General features: G+C 40.0%; 1 protein-coding gene and 1 long non-coding RNA gene across 4 annotated transcripts in view; one reads left to right on the forward strand and one right to left on the reverse strand.

Annotated features, from left to right (window-relative positions):
• The window catches only part of SERAC1 (serine active site containing 1), an 80,009-nt gene that overhangs the window by 47,949 nt on the left and 5,678 nt on the right, over positions 1-26,382 (forward strand). For all 3 annotated transcript variants that reach the window (XM_032650679.1, XM_032650677.1, XM_032650678.1), the window contains 7 exons: positions 9,891-10,004; positions 11,537-11,699; positions 20,719-20,869; positions 22,161-22,302; positions 23,356-23,450; positions 24,687-24,784; positions 25,964-26,146. In XM_032650679.1, the coding sequence (XP_032506570.1) occupies positions 9,891-10,004; positions 11,537-11,699; positions 20,719-20,869; positions 22,161-22,302; positions 23,356-23,450; positions 24,687-24,784; positions 25,964-26,146 (946 nt within the window). The remainder of the gene's footprint in view (positions 1-9,890; positions 10,005-11,536; positions 11,700-20,718; positions 20,870-22,160; positions 22,303-23,355; positions 23,451-24,686; positions 24,785-25,963; positions 26,147-26,382) is intronic.
• LOC116763220 lies at positions 1,705-4,490 on the reverse strand. Its single transcript, XR_004352453.1, has 3 exons — positions 4,277-4,490; positions 3,961-4,035; positions 1,705-2,861 (listed from the first exon to the last, which is right to left on the reverse strand). It is a non-coding gene; the product is annotated as an uncharacterized LOC116763220 (long non-coding RNA).

Raw genomic sequence — 26,382 nt, forward strand, 5'->3', positions numbered from 1 at the left:
TTGACGTCTCTACTTGGATGTGTAATAGGCATCCCAACTTTACATGCCAAACCCACCCACACTCTGCAAAGCTCTTCCTCCTCTAGTCTTTTTCATTTTGGTAGAGGGCAGAGTACCCACCTAGTTGCTTAAGCTAAAGCCTAGGAATTCTGGATTCCTTTCTTCCAGGTTCACCTAATCAGCAGTTACTGTGAGCTGTTCCTTCAAGTATACCTTGAATCCCTTTGTCTCACCACCTTCACTGTAGCCACTTACTCCTGGCCACCATCATCTCTTCTTCATAGTGTCCTGTTCATCTTGCTTTCTCTTCTTCCTTTCATTTAAAAATAATTTTAGAGTCTCTTTCATAGTCTTTTATTATTTCAGTTTATTGGGGTTAATTCCTGTTTGTGGTGGCACAGACTCCCCCTTATGTTGCATTGGAGATTAACATGTGTTCATCATTTTTACTGTGAGCTTATCTTTAGCCAGATTGATTGTTTTCTATGGGAGTCCCAAGCACCTCAGATTCTAAATTTATCTCTACAGAGCAGTTTTCTTGTTTGCTTCTTTTGGATACCCTAGGAGTTCGCTGTTAGGGACTAGTTTTTTATATCGGTTCCTTAGTTTGGAATTTCTGTAGCACATAGGTAGTGTAAATTCAGATATATCTATGGATGGCAGAGTCTTAGGTTTGTGATTTCTCACTCAAAGCTCCAAGCAGAAAGAGGCGTGTTGTTGCTTTCATGGGCTGCTGGGCAGAGCTGTTCTAGACTTTCTTATAGACAAGGAGGCAATCTTTCCAAGGTTCTGCCTTTATATAGGGAACTCGAATCTAGCTCCCATAGAATGTGAGACTCAAAACCACACCTTCTGCACTGAACAAGTGTTAAAAGCCTATCCTGAGGTGCCTGCAGGAATTTTACGTCATCAGCTATGTGCTTATCGCTTCTGCTGAATGTTCTGTTTTCAATTCTAGCACCCAAGGGTTTCCCTTTATTTATTTTTATTTTCTTTAGAGCTTGATTTTGTTTTATTTCATTTTTTAAAAAGATTTATTTATTGTTTATTTCATTTATTTTTGGCTGCATTGGGTCTTAGTTGCGGCACGCGGGATCTTCGTTGAGGCATGCAGGATCTCTCATTGAGGTGCGTGGGCTTCTTCTCTAGTTGTGGCGTGCAGGTTTTCTCTTCTCTAGTTGTGGCATGCAGGCTCCAGGGCGCATGGGCTCTGTAGTTTGTGGCATGTGGGCTCTAGCTGAGGCACACGAGCTCAGTAGCTGTGGCGCGTGGGCTTAGTTGCCCCGCGGCATGTGGGATCTTAGTTCCCTGACCAGGGATTGAAGCCGCGTCCCCTGCATTGTAAGGCAGATTCTTTACCACTGGACCACTAGGGAAGTCCCTGAGCTTGACTTTGTTTTAAAATAGCTTTTGTTATTTATTTATTTATTTATTTTTGCTGCACGTGGACCTCTCACTGTTGTGGCCTCTCCCGTTGCGGAGCACAGGCTCCGGACGTGTAGGCTCAGCGGCCATGGCTCACGGGTCCAGCCGCTCTGCGGCACGTGGGATCTTCCTGGACCGGGGCACGAACCCGCGTCCCCTGCATCGGCAGGCGGACCCTCAACCACTGCGCCACCAGGGAAGCCCAGCTTTTGTTATATTTTATTAAACATGTTTGTCATGGGAGGTGTTCACCATGTCAACTAAACAAAAACACACAACCTAAAGTTGTGAGTTAAGTTTTATTCAGGGGACCTTACTTAGGACTGTAGCCCAGGAAACAGCGTCTCATATAACTCTGAGGAACTGCTCCATAGAGGTAAAGGAGGAGCCAGAAACATTGAGTTTTGTTGGAAAAAAAAAGCCACGTAGTTGAACATCATAGATTACTGCTAATCACAAAGAACAGACGTCTCAAGTTAATGATTTTATGTAGGGGAAGATGCAAGAATCTGGGCTCACTGAAATTATTCCTTAGGTATGTACCTTAACCATCTAGGGCCAGTATTGAGCACAGAATGTTTCACGTTTCTCTCCGTCCTGAATTCCCCTCAGGCACAGGCGGGTGGGGGTGCTGCCATGGCTGAAGGCTTGATGGCGGGCGCATTGTTTGTTTTCTGTAATGGCAGGCTACGTTCTTTGTCCACAACTGGAAGCCAAGTTCACCATCTTGCTGGATCCAGAAAGCTTCCTTATCGCGTCTCCATCACCTCTGTGAGCCGCAGACACCACATCAACCTCTAGCCTCCAGTTTACCTCTCCAGTTCTGTGTCCTCACAGCAGCCAGAGTGACGTTTTAAAAACACAAGTTAGATCCAGTCATACTCCTGCTTGAAGCCCTCCAAATGGCTTCCCATTACATGTTAAGTCTGAGCCCTTTACTTTTTGTGATCCAGGCATGGACTGGACTGGCCCTTGTCTACACCCTGGGGGTGGTGAGAAGGTTGACAGGAAGGTGCCTCTAGGCACAGTTACAGAGTGTAAAGTTTGTTTGGTGGCAAGGAGTCTGAAAACTGAAGGAAACCATGCATTAGGTGAGGAAGGCAGTGTCTGCAGTGTCATCAGAGCTCTGAGTGCTCCACGGGGAAGCTCCACTCCTTTGGAATAAGGCTGCCTTCAGATGGGAAAAGGCGCCCCTTCTGATGGAGGTGTTGGTGTTCTCTCCCCACATCTCTTACTCCCATTGACTAGATGTAAATACCTGGCAGACAACTACCCACACACAGCAGAGGGCTTCTGAGTGAATCAAAGCAGCGTCCTAGGCGTAGCATCCTAAACAGATCCAACTCCGGCCCGCCCGAGGGTGACTACTGAATGCCATTATTCTTGTGGTACCATTTCAGCAAGACTTTTGTCTTCGTAAAATATCTCTTATATCTCTAAGAGAAATCAAAACAAATTATAATCACTATTACTATAACAACTAATCAACTCAGTGAGGAGAAAGTATTTTATCAGCAAAACAAATCATAGTATTTTACATTCTTTTACCAATTGAATTGCCAACTAAAAATTGGCACTCGCCATCTGCCTCTACAAGGACTAAGTCACTGGCCACTGCAGCCACTGACCATCAACACACCCTGAAAGGAGTTCGGGGCGGAGATCGGGAATGAGGTGCTCGGTGCTCTGGGAAAAACTGGCAGAACAGGCCTTCAGATAGTTAGACATTTTCAGGAGAAGATTTTATGAGCCCAGGTTCTGGCATCTCCTCGTATCTAGAAAAGCACTGAAATCGTTAGTGGTGACAACTGCTCGTGATGAGCAGCAAGCCTCGGGCAACATGTGTGCTTGACAGCACGTCCCCCCTTCTCTCAAATCGTACACAATACTGGCCTTTCCCCCTGACCTCTTCGGAGCAGTCCCTCCGAGCTGTCTGAGACGCTGTCTCCCTGGGCTATAGTCTTCATTTTGCCCCAAATAAAACGTAACTCACAACTCTCACATTGTTCATTTTTTTCAGTCAACAGAATGATTTGTCTTTTCCTCATCTCTGTTTTTATGAGAAATTCGGGACATATCAGTAGATATGACTTCTCTAGTATACTTTTTATAATTCCTCCTTTCGACCGTGTCTTGGAGTCGCTCCAGTGAAGTGTAGTCATTGTTTTCCTTTTGATGCTCAGAGCGCCACTGCCTGGCCACCAGAACCAGTTCCTTAGGCTGACCTCATTATCCTTTTAAATTCCATCCCCAAGGTGGCTGTGAGAGCACCTTTGTTTTCTGAGAGTAAGATGTCCCTGGCTCTTCTTGATTCTCCTGCCCTACAAAGAGCGTCAGCTGCTCCTGCAAGGCATCCCACCCACTGCCCTCTCCCACTGCTGTCACTCACTTCTCTCCTCGCTCCCGTGCCAGAGCTCCTGGTACCTAGCCTGATGTTCCTCATTTTCAGCACAGAAGATGTTCTGCTCATTACTATTCAGTTACCATCCCTCTGCCTTTTATAGTGTTCTGTCACCTTCTATAGTGTTTCCTTACCTTTTGCTAAGTGAAGAGGAGAGTGGTTGAATACACTATGCCACTTCTTTTCTGCCCAGAAGTCATGGCCTCAGCCTGCAGTTTAAAGAAGGAGCACATCTTTAGTTAGTTTAATATTGAAATAAATGTTTACTTTCAATTCTGAGGTTCCATCTCATCAGATCAGTAAGCAATTCCATCGTAGTTACTCTTATTTCCCCACCCCCTCCCCAGTTGAGTCAGGCTCTGGATTTTTTTACATGCCAGTAAGTTGGGGATGAAGGAGTGGGAGGGGCATCCATCTGGCTTTTAGTGATCTGATCAGTTTATGACAAACCTGTCCCGTGATAATCCCCAGGCTCCCTTCAAGTGGAGTGAGCTGCTTCTGTACAAAACTGCTCACGTGAAGAGCTTCCTCTGGGCTTTAGCAGATAGCCTACAGTTATGATCGGCTTTAGAGCAGGGCTTCTTAATCTCTGTACTCCCAAAGTTGCATCCCTTTGGTGATTTGGTAAAGTCTATGAACTCATTTCTAGATGCATAAAATACAATTCATAGCATTATGTGGGAAACCAATTATATTGAAATATTATCAAAATAAAAAACTTGTAATATAATTATGTCCTTCCATTTCAAACTTAAAGAATTGCAACAATAATACATTTCACTAGATTTGCCAATTATTCATATTTTATCCCATTTGTTTTATCATTCCCCATTTACTCTCCCTCTTTCTATAGATATATTTTTATATGTCTATTTACACACATTTGCTGTTTCCACCCTGAACCTTTGGAGAGTTAGATGCAGTGTCGATTTTGGGTCACCAGTGTGAGAATGTGCAGTTGGCATGCAGAGGAATGGTGAGCATAATGTTCCTTTCAGATAGCCGCAGCAAGCGATATGTGGTGGGGAAATAGCTGCGCTTTCTGTTGAGAGTCACACAGACTGCAGCTGTTTCTGTGGTTTATTGTCTGTGTTTATAATTGAATACAATGAAAAATTTTAGTTAAGTGTTAGGAAGATAAAGATGTAATTTTTTCCCAGCCAAGCTTACTTCCTCTCTCCCCTGAATTCTATCTACCCAGACCCTTAAGGATGACCTGGGTTACAAACTCATGCTTTAGAATGAACGTCATGGGCTTCCCTGGTGGCGCAGTGGTTGGGAGTCCGCCTGCCGATGCAGGGGACACGGGTTCGTGCCCCGGTCTGGGAAGATCCCACATGCCGCGGAACGGCTGGGCCCGTGGGCCATGGCCGCTGAGCCTGCGCGTCCGGAGCCTGTGCTCCGCAACGGGAGAGGCCACAACAGTGAGAGGCCCGCGTACCGGAATAAAAAAAAAAAAAAAAAAAAACCTTCTAGAATGAACGTCATTTACGCCGTTAGTTTGCACAAGTTGCAGAGCTCTAAGGTTGTAATTTTTTACGAAGAAACACAGAGATTAGCTCTCACACATATTAAAACAAAGGGACCCACAACCACAGCTAGAAGCAGTATCAAAACTCCCCATCCTCCCTGCACCCCACCCACCCTGGCAGTGATTTGCCTTCCCTCCGTTTATTCTTTCTGTTCATTGGGAGAACTGGGTCAGTGAGAGTGAAAGCACTCCTCCCACATCTGTCACCTCCTCCCACATCTAAAGCCTTGGTAGCTATCCAAGATCTGCCTGGGAATTTGTTGACTGCAGTTCTGGTGGGAGGTCGGGGGACAGGCCAGGGTGGTCCTTGGTCTTCTACTATCCCAGATATAACTATCAAGATCGCTCCTTCTTTGATGTCAGGATCCGGGTTTCAGTCTTGTTTTGGTTTTTGTTACCATCTGGACACTCCCCATCAGTCAGCTTGTCTCCAGTTTCAACATTGGTTAGAGGACCTCAGGTGAATGTGACCTAGAGCCTAAGGATGCAACCAGGGATGCAGAAGTTTGGACATTTTAGATTGTGATTTCTTTTTGATCTAATGTGGCAAACTGCCTGGAGTCAAGAGAACAGTGGGTATGGTGCATTGAAATGATTTCCCATCATAAAGCTTTTGTGGTCTTGGCTAAGGACGATCCAGCTAAAATCTTGCATTTCTAGTATTACCATCTTCCCTTGTAATTTCCCAGAGTCTCTCTGAAATCAGCTAAGCCATTAAGGTCTGAAGTCCTTGCATCAAGACACTTCTAACATCCATCTGCATAAGTATAGCAATGGGTTGTGATTGAGAGGAAGACGCCAATAGATGGGGTCTAAGGATGGGAGATTTCTTTAAGGCCAGAGGATTTGGAAACCTACAGAGATGCTTGCACAAAACAGGAGACTATGCAGCTTGCTTTCAGGGGCATGGATAGGCTTCCAAGGTTCTGCAAGTTCCTCATGATGTACAGCTGCGCAGGTCAAGGATTCCTTCTGTTGGGATGAACCCATCATTGTCATCTGCGAACTCCCTGTGCCTTCCCTCCTTCCGACTTCGGTTATGGGTAAATCTGCTCATCAGGTGTAAGTAACAGAGACAAAGCAAACCCAGCTCATTTCTAAGTGTTTGTAGGAGAATAGATAATTATTTTCAGACATTGCATCTCTTAGCAGGCCTCAGCGTCAGCTTGCCTGACTCTGTTTCTTTACCACCTTTCTGACCCTCCCCTCCCCTCCCTCCCTCATGCACACTGCTCTAGCCACACTGGCCTTTTCTTTCCATTCCTTAAACTTGCTCATTGTGTATCTACTTGTGTTCCCTCTGCCTGGACTGCTTTGCCACCGGCTTGTCACATGGCTGCCTCCTTCTTGTCCTTCAGATCTCTGCTTGTCAGCTCCTCAGAGAGACCTTCCTCTTTATCTCAAATGTTTGTTGCATTTATTGCCCTTCATAGCATTATTCCCATTCTGTAACTATTTTATATATTTATTTGCTTGCTTATTTCTGTTTTTCTCTTCTGTTTTTCTCTTTCTTCTTCTGATTTCTCTTATAATCTCTCCAGTACCAAGTACAGTACCTCAGACACAATATGCTCTCAATAAATATTTACTGAATAATGAATGGATGAATCATGACATTGCTAAAAGAGCCAGCTGTACACAAACTTATATATACTTAAATAACAACTGGCATATTTCTGTTGTGAGTCAAAGCATTTGTGTATGACAAAGAAAAAACAGAGATAGCTCTAAGGGTTATGTTTAATTGGAAGGTAGATTATATGGTAAGAAAATACCTATTATGTATTAAATTATTTGGCTGGTATAAACCTGTTGAAATGCATTGGAAAAATACCATGGTTAACTCATAGTAACGTTGTGTCTCTGAGTATCATAATAAGAAAATGATAAGTAAAAAGCTTTCTTATACACCTATAATTCATATATAATGTGGATATAAGTTCTTTACTAACTTCATTAGTTGACATTTCCTTTTATGCTTTTATTATTATCGTTTCCTTTTAATTTTTATGCCTTACCCATTATTATTATTTTTAACATTGTCACTCTCTCCACCTCTTCCTCTGGATTTCTTTGATCCTTAAGAAATTGTTTTTCAGTATATCTTAATCCAGTGATAAAGCAGCAGTACCCATGTATATTGACTTTTGTGTTAGGAGTTAGAAAATACTTCGTATGATCACACTATGAATTTATACATTTTATTTATTGCTTTTTGCTTATGCTTCTTACTGTCACACAATTTGGCAGTTCATAAATAAAGCTTTGCCAACAAGGATAAAATTGGAACTGCACTCTTATATCCCACTTTAAAAATGATCAAGAAAAATGAAAATCCTGGATCGTTTTTCTCTTCCTTCTCCCTGTTCTTTCCTTGGAACATTTAGGTTGGAAAGAGGTCAGATGATTTGAAGCTGTGATGTAAGGAGAGGGGTTTGGGGGAGGCAGGTTGTGATGGTAGGTTTTTAAGAAAAATTTCCCACCCCCCAAAGCCCACCAGAACACCTTCTACCCTTATCTCTGCTGGAGGAGGCAAGGACTGTCAATGAGTTAGTCCTTCCCAATCCTCCATTTATTTTATTTTATTATTTAAAATTTTTATTTATTTAATTTATTTATTTTTGGCTGCATTGGGCCTTTGTTGCTGCACACGGGCTTTCTCTAGTTGCGGCAAGCAGGGGCTACTCTTCATTGCAGTGTGGTGGCTTCTCTTATTGCGGAGCACAGGATCTAGGTGCGTGGGCTTCAGTAGTTGTGGCTCATGGGCTCTAGAGCACAGGCTCAGTAGTTGTGGCACACGGGCTTAGTTGCTTTGTGGCATGTGGGATCGTCCCGGACCAGGGCTCGAACCCGTGTCCCCTGCATTGGCAGACGGATTCTTAACCACTGCGCCACCAGGGAAGCCCCCAATCCTCCATTTAAATAGCATGAATCTTTGAGATCCAAGCATATTTAAACTCAGAAAAAAAGAAGATTATTATCTCAGAGAAGACAGCATGAATAAGAATTATAGAGTGGCCAAACATTTTGAACATTTACCAGGTTTACTGAACCATGAACCCTATAAATTAACTCAGAATGCAGAAACTTATGGACTGTATTTCCTACAGGAAACACTGGGCTTTATATATACATTTTTGAAAGACACTACCTTGTAGTTGTCCTCTTTTGCCAGCAGGTGGTCTGTGTGCACACAATTATGACCCCTAGTTCAAATACAAAGCACTTCAAAAGAAGATACAGTAATAAATCTTCCTTGTATCTCCCCACCCCAATATACACATGTAGTTAACACATTTTTTTACACAAATGGTAGCATATGGTACACACTCTCTGCTCCTTCTTTTTCTCACCTAAGGGTTTATCTTAGAGAGTGATGTATATCAATATATGAAGAGACTCACATAGCATTCCATTGTATAATTGTACCATCCTTTATTTAACCAACCCCCTATTGAAGGACATTAGGGAGCTTCAATCTTTTGTTCTTACAAACAAAGCTGCAGTGAACAAACTTGTACCTATATCACTTTGCCAGTGTGTGAGTGTCCTGTAGGATAAATTGTTGAAGGGCATGGGCACTTGTAATTTCGACAGCTGTCGCTAAATTGTCCTCCATAGAAGTAGCCCGTTGATATTACCAGCAGCAGGGTAATGAGAACGTCTTATTTCCCCACCTGTCTGATAGATGTAAAATATCCTTTCTTATCTATTTTAGAGGCATTTAGAGCAACATGACTGTTGCTCATTTTTCTATAGCCTTGTTGGTATTTTTCACTGATTTTTAGGAGATTATCGCATGTTACTGATCTGTGGTTAATAGTTGAAATTTTCTTTTCCCCATTTATTCTTATAATACGTTTTAATATCTATTAAGACTAGTCCCCACTACTCTTCTGTTTCATAATTTTCCTAACACTTGTTTATTCTTCCATGTGAACTTGAATTTCAATTTAAGAAAAATTAAAAGCTCTCTCTCGTTTTTCTGGCCGCGCTGCGCAGCCAGGGACTGAACCCAACCAGGGACTGAACCCAAGCCATGGCAGCAAAAGCTCCGAGTCCTAACCACTGGACCGCCAGGGAATTCCCTTTTTTTTTTAAATTAAAAGCACTCTGATCATTGTTATCATTGTCTTTATTTTAAATTTTTCCAGTAATGCTTCTTCTGTTATTTTGATTGATAGATTTTTAAGTAGACTCAACTGGCATAATCTGACACTAGAACATTTGTTCAGCTCTGGGCTTTTCTTACTGGGTCAAGATTTATGTGTTAGTCTCCATACTTTCAGATAAGAGGACACAGAGGAAAGAATTGAGAAAGTCTCAAAGGCTGCTTTCTTCTAAGAATAATTCCATATGTTTTCTAGTCTAGCAACAGTTTGCATAATGAAAGTTCCCTGTAACTTTCCAGAATATTTTGAGTCTTACATATTAGTTCTTTCTAATACTGTATATAGTACAGAGATTTTTTTTTTGTCAAACAAAAATATTAGACACTTTTTTCACTAAGAATTTTAATTATCTCACTTTCAGGGTGGTTTATGGTGTTTTGGAGGAAATGGACTTCCTTATGCTGAAAGTTTTGGAGAAGTTCCTTCAGCTACAGTGGAAATGTTCTGTTTGGAAGCTTTAGTAAAACATTCTGAGGTAATTTACATTTTCAAAATATGGTTTACTTTTTATGATCACATTGAAAAAATTATACATGTTGGTTCATTCAAGGGAAATAATTCTCATTTTTTATAAAAGAAAAAAAAGCTTTTCGCTTGTTTTTAAATTTCTGTTTTTTTCTCAATTGTCAGAATTGATAATCATGATTTAGCACGAATACATGAATTTCACTTTTGCTAAGTATTTCTAAAAATGGATTTAATCTTAATTACTCATAAAGCAACCTGTTGTCTAAATGTGGCATTTACCTTTGTGTTATGCTCTCTTGCATTACAACTGCTCACAGTTAGCAGTTGTAATTTAGTAGATGTGAGGTGGAGTCCAGGAGCTTGCATTTGTAACAGGCATCCCTGGTGAGGCCGATGTAGTTGGTTCATTCCACATCATGAGAAACACCATCCTAGAGGTTCTAAACGCTCCAGTTTAATTGGGAACCATTAGACGTGGCACAAAAGCGTGGTGCTCTCTGGTCATCTCAGTTCCCTCGGGTGGAATCAGGAATCGAGTACAAAGCAGAGTTGTTAGTGTGGTAACACACTAAAAAGGGAATGTGGGAAAGTACGCTTGATTTTTTGTGACTTATGACTGATTTCCAGAACAATAGGTGCATCTGCAGTAGAATGTCCAGTGCATGGAATGTAATAGTTACCTTTCCAGAAACTTCTCAACATATTAATATCTCACTTGATATATGTCTAAAAGGCATACTTTTTAAATGCTATAAAATGTGGTAAAATTTAATAAAAATTTAGAGAGTGAAAATCATTGCATATTCATGACATGATATCCCATAAGTGATATAAGTGATAAAACTAAGTGCTGGGGAGAGGCAAGGCTGTGCTGGTGACGTTGGCAGACTGTAATGGCTTGTTGGTCAGTTATGTCACCTTACCTTAATGTATATATTTCCTTTGGCTTTCTTTTATCTCTTTTCTCCATTAAAAATTCACATCCCTCTTTCTTTCTTTTTAATTTTTACTTGATCTTCCTCTTTAAAAAAAAATTCCAACTCTTGAATTTTAGGAGAGCCCCATAGCTGTGGGCTTGTGTGGGGTAGTGTGTAGGGCCACAGATGTTGCTTATCTCTATATGGGAGTTCTTGTAGGCAGAAGCAAAATGTGCCACTTACACAGGGGGATTATTTCCTGTTATCAGGTGGCAGATTTCTCAAGGGTAGAGAACCTTTTAAGCCAGTCAGAGTATCAGTATAAATTGAAACAATTCTGTAATAACGACATTGTAGTTACATCCAACCAAGAACTAAGCAGAATAACTTTAAGAATAAAAATGTCACAAGTCCTAGTGGCCTTAATTTTTCAGTGATTCTAAAGCACTTCCCACACAGATGGGGGTTTGCTTATTTATTTGAGCTGAGCTGAGAGTTCTGGGGGGTCTCTCTGGGTCTCTTCCTTGAGCAGGAGCCACCTGGCTGCCCACCAGCATGCTGTGTCACCTGGTTAGTGAATTTGTGCAACATAAAGTGAGCTTTCATTAATTTATTGTGCTAGATACCCACACATTGTGATAAAATTGAAGCAAATGGAGGCTTACAACTACTGCAGAGGCTGTACCAACTTCACAAGGACTGTCCTAAAGTACAGAGAAATATAATGCGTATCCTTGGAAATATGGCTTTGAATGAACATCTTCATTCTACTATAGTCCGCTCAGGTAACAACTTTACATACCGAGTATTTTGGATCCAGTCCTTTGTTCTTCTCCCACCTCCACCCCTCATTCATGCTACGCTAATTTTTCAATAGGCTTAAGACTTTGCTTAGGGTTAGTTTTGCGTCCTTAGAGCATGTCATTTTAGAAGGGCAAGGAATTGCTTGAGACGTGGGTAGTCCACACCTAAGATAATCAGTGTGTGGACAGTCACAGGAGAGCAGTTTTTGCCATGATGACCATCTAATTGTTTATATTATCTTTTATATGATCTGGTTAACCAAGAGGCATAGTAAGAGTAAAAAGAAGTCCACTGTATAATTGATTTTCCCCCTTGCAACTAATAAACCACCTGTGGGGAGGTACTTTAGATGAAAATTCCTGCCTGATCCAGTCTTTATCATGATGGTTGCACAACGGTGATTTTCCAGCTGCAGCATCCCTTCCTCGTTTACTTTTCAGCATCTGGCATTCTACTGTAAGCAAGAGCTCTTCCCTCTCACTCCTTCCTTCTCTTTCCTTCCTTTCTTCCCTCTCCTCCCTCCTTTCCTTCTCTCTCCCTCCCTCCCTCCCTATCAGTATGGGCACATGGTTTCCTATTTTTTAATAGTTTACAATTTATTATTGTACTTAAAAATTTGATGCCAGATTGTCTCAGCTTTGGTTAGTAGGAGCCGGCAAATTGGCTCCTGTGTCCTTTGATATGCCCACATCATTTTGGGAGGCATTCCTTACTTTCCAGTATAACAAGATGTTCTAGGCTCATTTGTTCAAAGAATCCTGTTTCCTTTTAGTAGAGAATGAGTTTTAGAGACCAAGATCTGGGTACTGTCTAGATGTGCTTATTGCTCCTGGGGTGTCTTTGCTTCTGGGCTGTTTCAGTGGGAAAAGCAGGGTGATATATACAAATATATGTATGCATATACACAAATAAATATACATACCTATGTGCACATATACATGCATATGTTCAACAATATTTATTAGAAACGATGAATTTACATTTTTTTCTTGTATCACTGTTTTGTTTTGTTTTTTGAATTTACATTTAAGAGTGTCTTGATCAGCAGAAGTTTTTAACTTGCTGAAATCTGATTCGGGGATCAGCAGACTTTTCTATAAAGGACCACTTACTGTATTGGTTTAATTTGTTCCTCTTTTTTTATGGATTATTAAGGTAGAAACTTAGATCACTGATTTTAACCTTTTTTCTTGTTTCAGTTAATCTGTTGCTGTGTAACAGACCACCCTAAAACTCACTGGTTAAAACGGCAGCCATACATTTTGTTCATGAATCTGAAATTTGGGCAAGATTCTGTAGAGAGGGCCTTTATGTGCTACATGCAGCATCAGCTGGGCAGCTCAGCTGTGACGTGGAGGATCCATTTTGAAGATTGCTCCTGCACGTGGCTTGCAAATTGGTACTGGTGCTCAGCTAGGAGCTCAGCCGGGGCTGGGGGCACTGGCTTCTTTCAGCACTCGCCTTGGGCTTCCTTAAAGCCTGATGGCTCAGTTCCAAGGGCAAATGTTCCAAGAGAGAGACAGGTATAAGCTCTTTTGCCTTTTATGGTCAAGCACTGGAAGTAAGTTTTGCCATGATCTATTGATTAAAAGTTAGTCACCAAGGCTAGCTCATATTTGAGGAGAAGGGATTTGGAAGGGGTTTAGACCCATCACCTCTTGATGAGAATGGTGTCAAAAGAATTTGAAGACGTGATTTAAAGTCATTACAGTTATTTTCTAATATAGGTATTTAGAGCTGTAAATTTCCTCTAACCTGCTTTAGATGCATCCCTCAAATTTTGGATATATTGTATTTTCATCATTATTCAGTTTGAAATATTTTCTAGTTTCCCTTATGATTTCTTCTTTGTCTCATGGGTTACTTAAAAGTGTGCTGCGTAACTTACAAATATTAATGGCTTTCTAGGTGTCGTATGTCTTTGATTTCTAGTTTAATATTCCATACATTCAAAGAACACACCCTGTAAGATTTTAGTTTTTGGAAATGTGACACTTATTTGATGGCCCATTTTATGGTCTATCTTGGTGAATGTTCTATGTGCACTTGAAATGAAGGAATATTCTGTAGTTGTTGGATGAAGTGTTCTATACATAACAGTTCAACCAAGTTGGTTGATCATATTATTCAAATCTTCTCCAGATCTTTACCGAGTTTTGTCTAGTTTAATGAATTACTGAGACGTGTTAAATTCTTCAACTGTGATTGTGAATTTGTTTCTCCCTTTAGTTCTATCAGATTTTTCTTCCTTGTGAAATGTTCATTTTTTTATTATTAAGTATTGTCTCTATCACTGGTAATACTCCTTTTCTTCAAGTCTGCTTTGTCAGGTATTAAAATAGCCATACTGGCTTTTTTTTTTATGCTTGCATTGCATATCTTTTGTCTTTTTCCCTTCTTTTGCTTTCATTTTTCTGCGACTAAAAATAAGTACGTCTCTAAGACAGCACATACTTGCATCTTTGTTAAAAAGTTCAGCTTGATAATCCCTTTTAATTGAAGTGTTTTGTCTCTTTAGCTCTAATGTAATTATTGATAGTTTGGTTGTGTCTGTTGTCTTGCTCTTGCAATTTGTCCCCTCTCTGGTTTTTGTTTCTTTTTTTCTCCTTTACAGTCTATCTTAAATGCATATTATACCATTTTGTATATAACGTGAGAGTCTCACAACAGTATAATTCAGTTTATACACTCTGCCATCCTTTGTGGTATTGTCATAATTATAGACCATAATATGTTATAGACCACATATGTTATAGACCTCACAATATATTGTTGTTATTTTTGTTTTAACAGTCAAGTGGTATTTAAAGAACATAAGAAAACTTTTTATTTACATGTTTATAATATACAGCGCTCTTCCTTCTTTTCTATCTAAATTTGTGTCTGATATTATTTCACTTCATCCTAAAGACCTGGATCTGCCGGCAACAAATTCTGTCATCTTTCATTTTCTGAAAATGCCTTGACTTTGCCTTTATTTTATTATCCAGGGAAAGGTTATTTTCCATGGATAAAGAGTACTTTGTTGACGATGTGTTATTTTTTTCTGTCAGCACTTAAAATATACCATTCCATTCTCTCTCTCTTTTTTTTTTTTTTTTTGACCCAAGCCAAACATCAACCTTTTATTGATAACAAAGCAGCAATTTGGGGGCATGTTTCCAAGACACCAAGAGCTGGCTTCTGTCCCCATGCTCTGTGTGTGTGTGTTGTCTGATGAGAAGTCTCTTCTTATGTCCACTTTTCTTCTATGAAATGTGTCTTTTTTCCTGTCTTCTTTTTAGATTGTCAGCAGTTTGACTGTGAAGTGCCTAGTCTATTTTAATATTTATCTTGCTTGGGGTCTACTGAGCTGACTGAATCTCTGAGTTGATGTTTTTGAGCAAATTTGGAAACTTTCCAGCTTGTCTATCTTTAGATATTCTTTTTTTTGTCCCTTTTTCTCTCTTCTTTCCTCTTGGGACTTCAATTATGTATATTAAATCTCTTGATTCTGTTCCACAGGTCATTGAGACTCTGTCCATGTCTTTCCCAAAATTTTTTTCTCTGTGCTTTACCTTTTTTTTTTTTTTTTTTTTTTTTTTTGCGGTACGCGGGCCTCTCACTGTTGTGGCCTCTCTCATTGCGGAGCACAGGCTCCGGACACGCAGGCTCAGCGGCCATGGCTCACGGGCCCAGCCGCTCCGCGGCATGTGGGATCTTCCCAGACCAGGGCACGAACCCGCGTCCCCTGCATCGGCAGGCAGACTCTCAACCACTGCGCCACCAGGGAAGCCCTTTACCTTTCTTTTTTTAATGTGTCTTTTAATTGAGGTATAGCTGAAGTTTCAGGTATACAACATACTAATTCACAGTTTTTAAAGATAACACTTCATTTATAGTTATTGTAAAATATCAGCTATATTCCCTGTGCTGTACAATATATCCTTGTAGCTTATTTATCTTATACATAGTAATTTGTACCTCTTAATTCCATACCCCTATCTTGCCCTTCCCCCCCCGCCACTGGTAACTGCTAGTTTGTTCTCTGTATCCATAAGTCTGTTTCTTTTTTGTTACGTTCGCTAGTTTATTTTTTAGATGCCACATATAAATGATATCATACAGTGTTTGTCTTTCTGTTGTATCATGCAGTGTTTGTCTTTCTGTTACCTAATTTCACTAAGCATAATACCCTCCAAGTCCATCCATGTTGTTGCAAATGGCAAAATTTCGTTCTTTTTATGGCTGAGTAGTACTCCATTGTGTGTGTGTGTGTGTGTGTGTGTGTGTGTATACACACACGCACACTATATCTTCTTTACCTAGTCATCTACTGATGGACACTTAGGTTGCTTCCATATCTTGGCTATTGTAAACAGTGCTTCTATGAACATTGGGGTGCATGTATCTTTTCAAATTAGTGTTTTAGTTTTATTTGGATATATACCCAGGAATGGAATTGTGGGGTCATATGGTAATTCTGTTTGTAGTTTCTGAGGAACCTCCATAATGTTTTTCACAGTGGCTGCACCAATTTACGTTCCCACCAACAATTTAGAAGCGTTCCCTTTTCTCCACATCCCTGCCAGTATTTGTTAGCTGTGTTCTTTTTGATGGTAGCCATTCTGACAGGTGTGAAGTGATAATCTCATTGTGGTTTTGATTTGCATTTCCCAATGTTGAGCACTGTTTCATGTACCTGTTGGCCATCTGTACGTCTTCTTTGGAAAAATGTCTATTCCTGTCTTCTGCCCATTTTTTAGTCAGGTTGTTTTGGGTTTTTTTGATGTTGAGTTGTATGAGCTGTTTATATATTTTGGATATTAACCCCTTATGGGTCATATCATTTGCAAATATTTTCTCCCATTCAGTAGGTTGTCTTTTCGGGGTTTTTTTGCGGTACGCGGGCCTCTCACTGTTGTGGCCTCTCTCATTGCAGAGCACAGGCTCCGGACACGCAGGCTCAGTGGCCATGGCTCACGGGCCCAGCCGCTCCGCGGCATGTGGGATCTTCCCGGACCGGGGCACAAACCCGTGTCCCCTGCACCGGCAGGCAGACTCTCAACCACTGCGCCACCAGGGAAGCCCTGTCTTTTCGTTTTGTTGATGGTTTCCTTTGCTGTACAAAAGCTTTTAAGTTTAATTAGGTGCTGTTTGTTTGTTTTTGCTTTTGTTTCCTTTACCTTAGGGGACAGGCCCAAAAAAAATATTGCTATGATTTATGTCAAAGAGTATTCCACCTATGTTTTCTTCTAGGGATTTTATGGTTTCAAGTCTTACATTTAGGTCTTTAATCCATTTTGAGTTTATTTTTGTATATGGTGTAAGAAAATGTTTTAATTTCATCCTTTTACATGTAGCTGTCCAATTTCCCAGCACCACTTATTGAAGAGACTGTCTTTTGTCCATTGAATATTCTTGCCTCCTCTGTTGTAGATTAATTGACCATAATTGTGTGGGTTTATTTCTGGGCTCTCTATTCTGTTCCACTGATCTGTATGTCTCTTTTTGTGCCAGTACCATACTGTTTCGATTAATGTAGCTTTGTAGTAGAGTCTGAAGTCAGGGAGCATGGCTCCTCCAGCTCTGTTTATTTTCCTCAAGATTGTTTTGGCTATTCAGGGTCTTTTGTGTTTCAATACAAATATTTAAATTACTTGATCTAGTTCTGTGAAAAATGCCATTGGTATTTTGATAGGGATTGGATTGAATGTGTAGATTGCCTTGGGTAGTACGGTCATTTAAACAATATGAATTCTTCCAATCCATGAATACAGTATATCTTTCCATCTGTATGTGTCATCTTCAGTTTCTTTCATCAGTGTCTTATATGTAGTTTTACGAGTACAGGTATTTTACCTCCTTAGGTAGGTTTATTTCTAGGTATTTTATACTTTTTGATGCAGTGGTAAATGGTAAGTGGTAAGTGGTAAATCCTTAATTTCTCTGATAGTTCATTGTTAGTGTATAGAATGCAACAGATTTTTGTATATTAATTTTGTATCCTGCAGCTTTATTGAATTCATTGTTGAACTCTAGTAGTTTTTTTGGTGGCACCTTAGGATTTTTTTATGTATAAAGTATCAAGTCATCTGCAAACAATGACAGTTTTACTTCTTCCTTTCCAATATGAATTCCTTTTATTTCTTTTTCTTATCTGATTGGTGTGACTAGGACTTCCAAAACTATGTTGAATAAAAGTGGAGAGAGTGGGAATCCTTGTCTTGTTCCTAATCTTAGAGAAAATGCTTTCAGCTTTTCACCATTGAGTATGATGTTAGATGTGGACTTGTCATATATGGCCTTTATTATGTTGAGGTTGTTCCCTCTATACCCATTTTTTGGAGTTTTTATCATAAATGGATGTTGAATTATTTTTTTTATTTTTTTAAATAAATTTATTTTTGGCTGTGTTGGGTCTTGTTGCTTCTCATTGCGGTGCTTCTCTTGTTGTGGAGCACGGGCTCTAGGCATGTGGGCTTCAGTAGTTGTGGCTTGTGGGCTCTAGAGTACAGGCTCAGTAGTTGTGGCACACGGGCTTAGTTGCTCTGTGGCATGTGGGATCTTCCTGGACCAGGGATCGAACCCATGTCCCCAGCATTGGCAGGTGGATTCTTAACCACTGCGCCACCAGGGAAGTCCCCTGGCTGTTGAATTCTGTCAGCAGCTTTTTCTTCATCTTTTGAGATGATCATATGGTTTTTATTCTTCAGTTTGTTAATGTGGTGTATCACACTGATAGATTTGAAGATATTGAACCATCTTTGCATCTCTGGGATAAATCACACTTGATACATGGTGTATGATCCTTTTAATGTGTCATCAAATTCAGCTTACTAATATTTTGTTGAGAATTTTTGCTTCTATGTTCATCAGTGATATTGGTCTGTAATTTTTTTTTTTTTGATATCTTTGTCTGGTTTTGGTATTGGGGTGATGCTGGCCTTTTTGCATGAGTTCAGAAGCGTTCCTTCCTCTGCAATTTTTTGGAACAGATTGAGCAGGATAGGTGTTAATTCTTCTCTAAATGTTTGGTAGAACTCACTTGTGAAGCCATCTCGTCCCGGACTTTTGTTTGTTGGGAGTTTTTTTTTTTATTACTGATTCAATTTCATTATTGGTAACTGGTCTGTGTACATGGCTGAAGTATAAAATCAAGTCACAGGCCAGTAGGAATAGTATAATTCCATTTAGGCAAAAAAAAACATATGGAGCTATAGTGTATATGTATAAATTATAGGTAACTGAATTTTTTAAAAGGTTTGGAAGGGTGTCCACCAGACTTTTAACTTTGATTACTTCTGAGGATATAAGTGGGAATTTGGAAATGATGGGAGTGCTAAAGTGGAATGTTCATTATTAAGTGCTATTTTTGTTTGTTTATTTTTACAGTTAAAATGTATTCAGAAGTTATGTAATTAAAAAAACAGTAAATATTTAAGAAAGACACAAGTTTTCCAAGGAGCATTAGGTGAAGCATCTCAGGCATTGTAAAAATACTTTGCCAACTAAAAAATGCTGTAGAAATGGCTTGTGCCGTGCTTTCTCTTGTGTTTCCTTTCTTGTGACTCCATTAAAAATAAAGCCATATTTTTGTACATACCAATAACATACTTGTATATCTCTATAGGTAGAATTTTAAAACATTAATTATTGTAAAGCATTCTATAAGAGATTTTGAAGAGGGATTTTCTAATATTACAAATTATTGTTAAAGAATTATCGGGTCTGAAATTTCTTTTGGATTATTAAATAATGGCCTCCTATCATCACAGTGTTTCTCAACACTTTTGCCACAGAAAGGGGGAGGATGAAAGAGGGAGGACAAGCTGCTCTCTATTGAGCACCTGCTGCGCTTGAAAATGGCAGTTTTTATATAGATTAATTTATTAGAACCTTCCTTCAGGTCAAATGAACCACATAACTTGACTGAGTTTCCATAGCAAGTAAGCAAGGGACAGAAATTTGAGCTCAAGTCTCTCTGACCTCAAAGCCCATATTTTGTTTTATTTTAAATTAAATAATACATGAATAGACTCTCATTGTAAATACTTCGGAGAACACAGATATAGCAAAAAATTAAACCCAGCTTTATACAGAGCCCTCCACGACCCCAACTCCCTCCTAAGAGGCAGTGACTTTAATAGTTTGGTGCCTCTTTCTAGATCTTTGTGTGTGTGTGTGTGTGTGTGTGTGTGTGTGTGTGTGTGTGCATGCACAAGCATAAACTTTGCCTACATATTTATGTTCATAAAGCAATACACTGTTTTAAACAACAAAAACATAAAAAATAAATGAAATTGTACTACACAAAGTATTTCTTCGTCTCCCTTTAAGAAACAGTTCTTCCAGACTGTTACACATAGAATGGATAAACAACAAGGTCCTACTGTATAGCACAGGGAATTATACCCAATATCCTGAGATAAACCATAATGGAAAAGAATATGAAAAAGAATGTATATGTAGTTATAACTAAGTCACTTTGCTGCACCGCAGAAATTAACACAACATTGTAAATCAACTATACTTCAATTTAAAAAAATGAGTTTTTCCTTCCTGAACCTCAGGTTTTATAAGTTTTTTGTCTGTCAAACAAGTTCATTATTAAGAAACTACTCACTCGTGTATTATTAAGGGCTGCTGATATGCCAATCAGAATGAAATAACTAGTGTTAACTCACTGAGTTTAATAATTTTTGCTAAAGCAAAATATGACATTTTCTTACCATTTATGGCCTCATCTCTAGTAATTACAACTTCTGTTAGATTTTCTAAATAAAGAAAATGGCTCTTAACCTTCGTTGAGATCCCTAAGGAGTACCTGGCTGGGGACATCATGGCATTGTGTTGTGGGACCCAGGGGGCCTTAGGGAAGAATGTAATTGTGGTGGCAGGGCTTTTTCTCGTAGACAGATGCTGAGGTTTGCCTTCCTCCCATCATTTTCAGCCTGAAAACCTCTCAATAGTCTGAGACGGATTAGTGCTGGTGTTTAGGGAATATGATCTTTTCACCAGGCTGGGTTTCCATACTGGTAGAAGCAATAAAGTCCCACCACATTATGGAGGCCTCACACGCCGCCAGAACCCTGGCTAATCTAGACCGAGAGACTGTGCAAGATAAGTACCAGGACGGCGTGTACGTGCTGCACCCCCAGTACCGCACAAGGTAAGAAGGCACGGTAGAGCCGCTTTGTCCCTGTGGGGACGTAATGCTTCAAGGGCTTAATATTCTAACTTCTTTCTGCATAATTTAGATAAGTTAAATACCTTACAAATAAGTCAAATACCTTATTTACTGAAACAGTTTGCCCCTAATAACCTCAGAAGAATTGCAAGCTGTCGTGAAAGTATGGAACTAGCTAAATTACCAGGGTTATTTTATACCAGCGGCTTACCTTCAGGAAGGCTGCATTCACCTTTTATAACGTGTCTCACATAAACTCTGTAATGCATATTTCTTGTTTCATTACATTTTTCATGTAAATCTAAGTTATTAACTGATTAGGGTTGTAGAGGTTATCTGGATGAGAAGGAGCTAGGACATTATTACATGCAGGCAACCAAATCAGCCTGGGCCTAGAACTCAAGGGACTAGAGAAAGCTTAGGCGAGGTTATAAAAGCATGTATCGGAAGGAATAAGTTGTAATAAATTTGACTCATACTCCTTCTTAAGGTTATTTCTTTTTTTGTTTGTTTGTTAAGGTTATTTCTGGTCACTATTTCCAGTTGTATCATTGCTAAGACAATAAATATACCACAACGAAAAAATTACACATTTCTTAGATTTTTGTCAGGCACTTTAATACCTCAGAAAATAGCAAGAACTATTTTTTAGCTTGAAAAATAGATTTCCTGGTTAATTCTAATTTGTAAATAAAATAATATGGTAACGTATTTTATATGTGTTACATAATTGGGTATTATAAATAGCTTGCAAGTAATAAACTATTGCAATTTTTTTAAATGGCATATATAAAGAAAGAATGTTACTTTAAAATCTCATTTGCTCTGTTTCTGATAAACATCATTTTCCTTGATAAAAACAATCTTTTTCATGCATACTGAGTTTGAAACTACACTAGCATATGATTTAATTTCTTAAATACTTTTATTGATTTGTGTAATATTCTCATGGAACTCTTTGGAGGGTAATCTATGACATCTGTCACTTCACTGATCACTAAGCGCATTACAGTTGATTTTGGTTGGTCTGCCTGCCTAGTTGTGTTTCCATCCTTACAGAGAGAGCAGTGAGCACACTGCATATATGTCTTTGCCAGAACTCCTTTAGGGCTCCTCAGCAAACCTGTGCTTATAAAGCTTGCCTTAATTAAGTTTATTTTATGTCATATAAACCTGCTAAAGTAAGCACCATCCAAAGAGAGTGCTGTGTAGATTCTTATCAAAGTAATAATGCATTTTTTCTGCTTCTTTTAAAAACTCTCTCCCCTGTTAGTCAGCCCATTAAAGCAGATGTCCTGTTTATTCATGGCCTTATGGGAGCAGCATTCAAAACGTGGCGCCAGCAGGACAATGATCAGAATTTAACTGAAAAGGTTTCAGAGGATGAAACCAAGTATACAACATGTTGGCCCAAGGTAAGGAAGCGGCTACCTCTGGTTGGCCACCCTTAGCCCGACACACTGCTGTGTCACCGGCCTTTAGAGTCCTCCCTGTGACATGCTTACTTTCCTCTTTTTATTGGGATTTTTTTTCCATGCAGTTTTTCTTTTCCTTAGGGACACTTATAATATGTTACATGAACAACTGGGCTTATCACTCTGTGTTGTATAATTTACGGTACATTCTGTGACTCTAAAAGAGTATTCTGTTAAGTAAAAATTGGGCAAAGGGCAAGGGCCAGTAAAATAGTCCACTTCCGTTAAAAATATAATTCAAGAAATATATATATATAATTCAATAAATAATATATTAATAACAGCTGGCTAGTTCTGTGGTTTTAATAATTATAAAATAGAAAGACTTTGAAGAAGTAATTCTGCTTTGGATTTCTTTGACATTATTTCTTCTAAAGAGCCTAAACTTTGGCATTAATTTATTGAATGAAATTTATCTAAAGCCCAGTGAAAATTGATGCTGTAAATATGTATAAATAGTTCCTGGGGCTTTGTCCCACTTCTGCTTATCCACCTTCACAAGGGCTTATCAGCAGAAAGAGTGGTTGGCACTCTTTCTCTGGTGACACTGAAATATGGAGATGACGATAAACCTCGGATCCACAGAGACAGAACTGTAACTGTGATTAGTATCCGAGCTCTCAGGTCAAATCTCTAACCTCCGTCACACTCTTCTGTCTGTCCTGAGATCACAGCTTTCTACTAAATGATTTCAAAAAGCCAATTTGATCTAGACTCCAAAAACAGGCCCTGCTTTTGGCTATAGCAGATTAAAATTGAGAATATTCTCTTGAAACCTGCATAGACCTTATGCAATATCACCTTATGAGCAGAGATATAAAAAGATAAAACGCTGGAGTTATTTTTCTAGTCACCTTTATACTTTACTCCAATGCAGTCTTTTACTAGTTGTCAGTATTACAAGGGTCCTTTAGTTACGAATTTCAATTGCTAGGAAATAAGTGGAACAGTGGAAATTCATATCTTCCCTTTTGTACCTTTTATTTTACGTAGTCGTGGTTAGCAAGAGACTGTCCCGCTCTCCGAATTATATCTGTGGAGTATGACACCAGCCTTAGCGACTGGAGAGCAAGGTGCCCTATGGAAAGGTAACAGAGGGGGAAGGGTCCAGGCCACAAGTGGGCCCTCTGGGATGGAGGGGGGTTTTATCTTTGAGGCCACAGACAGGACTTTCTTATGGAAAACTAACCTAACCTTTCTTCTCTTCCTTATAGAGGAAGTTAGCTATAAATAATGAAACTGTATGAGGCTTAGATACAGTGTCAATGTTGGGCTCCTAACATGGTTCACTTAAAACTATTCTCATAGTAAGGGCCATGGATTCGAGAGCAACGTTTCCTTAATTCCTGGAAGTAAACATGGGGCTTTTGGCTTTTGTGTTCACAAGCATACCACCTAAAGGAAGCCAAGGGAGATGCTGAGCAATGCAGGCTCCTATGTCACTTGTACATCGTGTGTGCCAATTGTATATACAGGAGAGAGCGCTCGATTTCTGGGCTTCAGGACCTAGACTATAGCCAATTCTGCCTTTGACTCACTAGCCATCTCAGGTCATTAAACTGGTCTGGGAAGTCTGGTCTACAAATGGAGGGAGTTGGTCTATCTGTGTTATCAAACTGAGTGTTATATATGAATGACCGCCACCTAGGTGCCAGAGGAATGGTGCTGAGGGTCAGCGGGCGAGACCCCAGGGCTCCTTCCCCAGGTCACCCAGAGGAGCTCGCATAAACCTTTATTTCAAAGAGAGGATTCTCCACATACACAGTTTAAAACTACCAGACCAGACAGCTTTAGAGTTCCCTTTTAGTTTGAAAATTACTTATTTGAAGTCTGATTCTAATAGCTTTGTGCTGTTTCTAAGTAACAAACCAAAATGATGAAAGCTTAGTGTTTGTAACATAAATACAAGTAGAACTAAACAGCAATGACAGCTGACTCCACAGGTGAACTCGCAAAGGACAGCATGGTCTCCGCTGATTCTTGTCAGGCCACCTAATGAGGAGGGACGCACACCCTAAGTGCTGGGGGCAATGGGGTAAGACCCAAGTTTGACCCGTGAAAATTGCCCGATACGTTTTAGATGCCTAAACAATGCTTGTTTCATAAATATTCCCACCTATGCCAGTGTGACTAAGTTAGAAATGGGGAATGAGCAATTGCAGGAATCAACCGGAGAGAACAGAGGTATTCCTGACTCCAAAATGTAGCGTGTAGAATTGGTCCAATAAACAAAAGATCTTGCCTTAAAACGTGGATAGCAAAATTGAGGCAGGGGGAATCAATCAGTAGCCTCCTGTCATACCCGCTGTTTTCATTTTGTTCAGAAAGTCCATTGCATTCAGGAGCAACGAACTTCTGAGGAAGCTCAGAGCTGCTGGTGTTGGGGATAGGCCAGTGATTTGGGTATCACACAGCATGGGAGGTAAGTATGTTTCATTGTTGCCAAGCAAGCATTGTGAGGTTGTCAGCCATGCGAGCTCTCTGTTTTGTTTATTGGTAGCCCTTTTCCCCCCTAAATTAATGTGTTTGGCTATGGCTCGGCTCCTTCCATGCTATTTGTTTTTCTAAGAGGGGACAACTAGTAAAAAAACCATATAAAAAGAAAATGAGTTAAGCACTACGCTTGATAACGAGTAAATATCAGAAGCTGTCCATGGCGTATGTAAGCCCAACTTGTAAATATCTCTCAGCGTTCCTGGCTGGTCCCAGGGCCCCCCCTTTCTTCCCTGTTTCTCCAGCCACCGCAGAGTCCGTCACTGCTCCTGTGCCCACAGCCCCAGCCCCCTGCATGCCTGCTGACCCCTCGCCCAGGCCTGCAGAAGTGGCGGTGTGATCACAGGTGTCCCCTCTTTGGTCCCAGTGCTTGCTTGCTAAGCCACATCCCCTGCTTCTCCCCACCCACTCCCAGTCCAGTGCTAAATGTTCACCATCCACCTTGCAGAGGGCCTTTCAGCAGCCCTTGGCCTAGTTTATCTGATGAAATGCTCAGGACTGCTGACTCTTGAGTCTGGGCTTTTTGCTGAGAGAAAGGTGGATGTAGCCCTTTGTATCCTCAGAGACCGACTGTTACCATCCATGTTACCTTTGTGTTTCCCTATCAGCTCCAAGCCCAGGTTGGGGGACAGAAAAGAAGGTGCCTTCCTAGGTGCATTTTCCCACAGCAGCTTTGTTTTCTCCCCAGTGGATATGTGAGACCGTGTTTTTTAACTATTAGCACTGTCCTAACGGAGTGGTCGTCAGTGGGCTGCTGCGGGTAGGTGGGGAGGCTGGCTGCTGCATGTGCGTGTCATTGATGGACACCCAACATGCAGTGCCTAACTCTCTTCTCCGGGAGAGTGCGTCCTGTGATGTAACGTCTGCTTTACAAATGAGCTTCTAGAATCTTACCTGTTCGTAGTCTTGTGCTATATATTTTAGAGGATTGGGCGCATTACTAAGTGTTAATATTTTAATGCCCTGTTTGTTGGACTACAGAGAATTATTGTTTAAACTTTTTTAAAGAAAGCATCTCTTTTTCTGTATTTCTTCTTTGCCTTTTTTTTTTTTTTTTAAATAAGGGAAGGAAAATAGCTTATGCATTGTTTTTCTTCTCTATGGCTAGGTCTTCTTGTCAAAAAGATGCTGCTGGAAGCCTCTAAGAAGCCAGAAATGAGTACTATTATAAACAATACCAGAGGAATAATTTTTTATAGTGTCCCTCATCATGGATCCCACCTGGCTGAATACTCTGTTAATATTCGTTATCTTCTCTTTCCCTCTTTGGAAGTCAAAGAACTCAGCAAGGGTAATACTTTTTTTCTAAAGGGAATTGGCATTGTATTAACACCAGTTATACAGGAGGAGGAGGAGAACAGTTTTGACTAACAGTTTTAACTTGGCTGTATTACCTCATTTTACTATTTGTACATCAATTGTGTTTAGACTATCATGGAAGCTTTTTAGTTTGGGGTTAATTTTTCTTTGATACGTTCCCTTTTTGTTCTTAAGCCATTATCTGCTTAAGAAATACAACAATAATTT

This window comes from Phocoena sinus, chromosome 12 (genome assembly GCF_008692025.1).
Source record: "Phocoena sinus isolate mPhoSin1 chromosome 12, mPhoSin1.pri, whole genome shotgun sequence".
Taxonomy (NCBI): Eukaryota; Metazoa; Chordata; class Mammalia; order Artiodactyla; family Phocoenidae; genus Phocoena; species Phocoena sinus.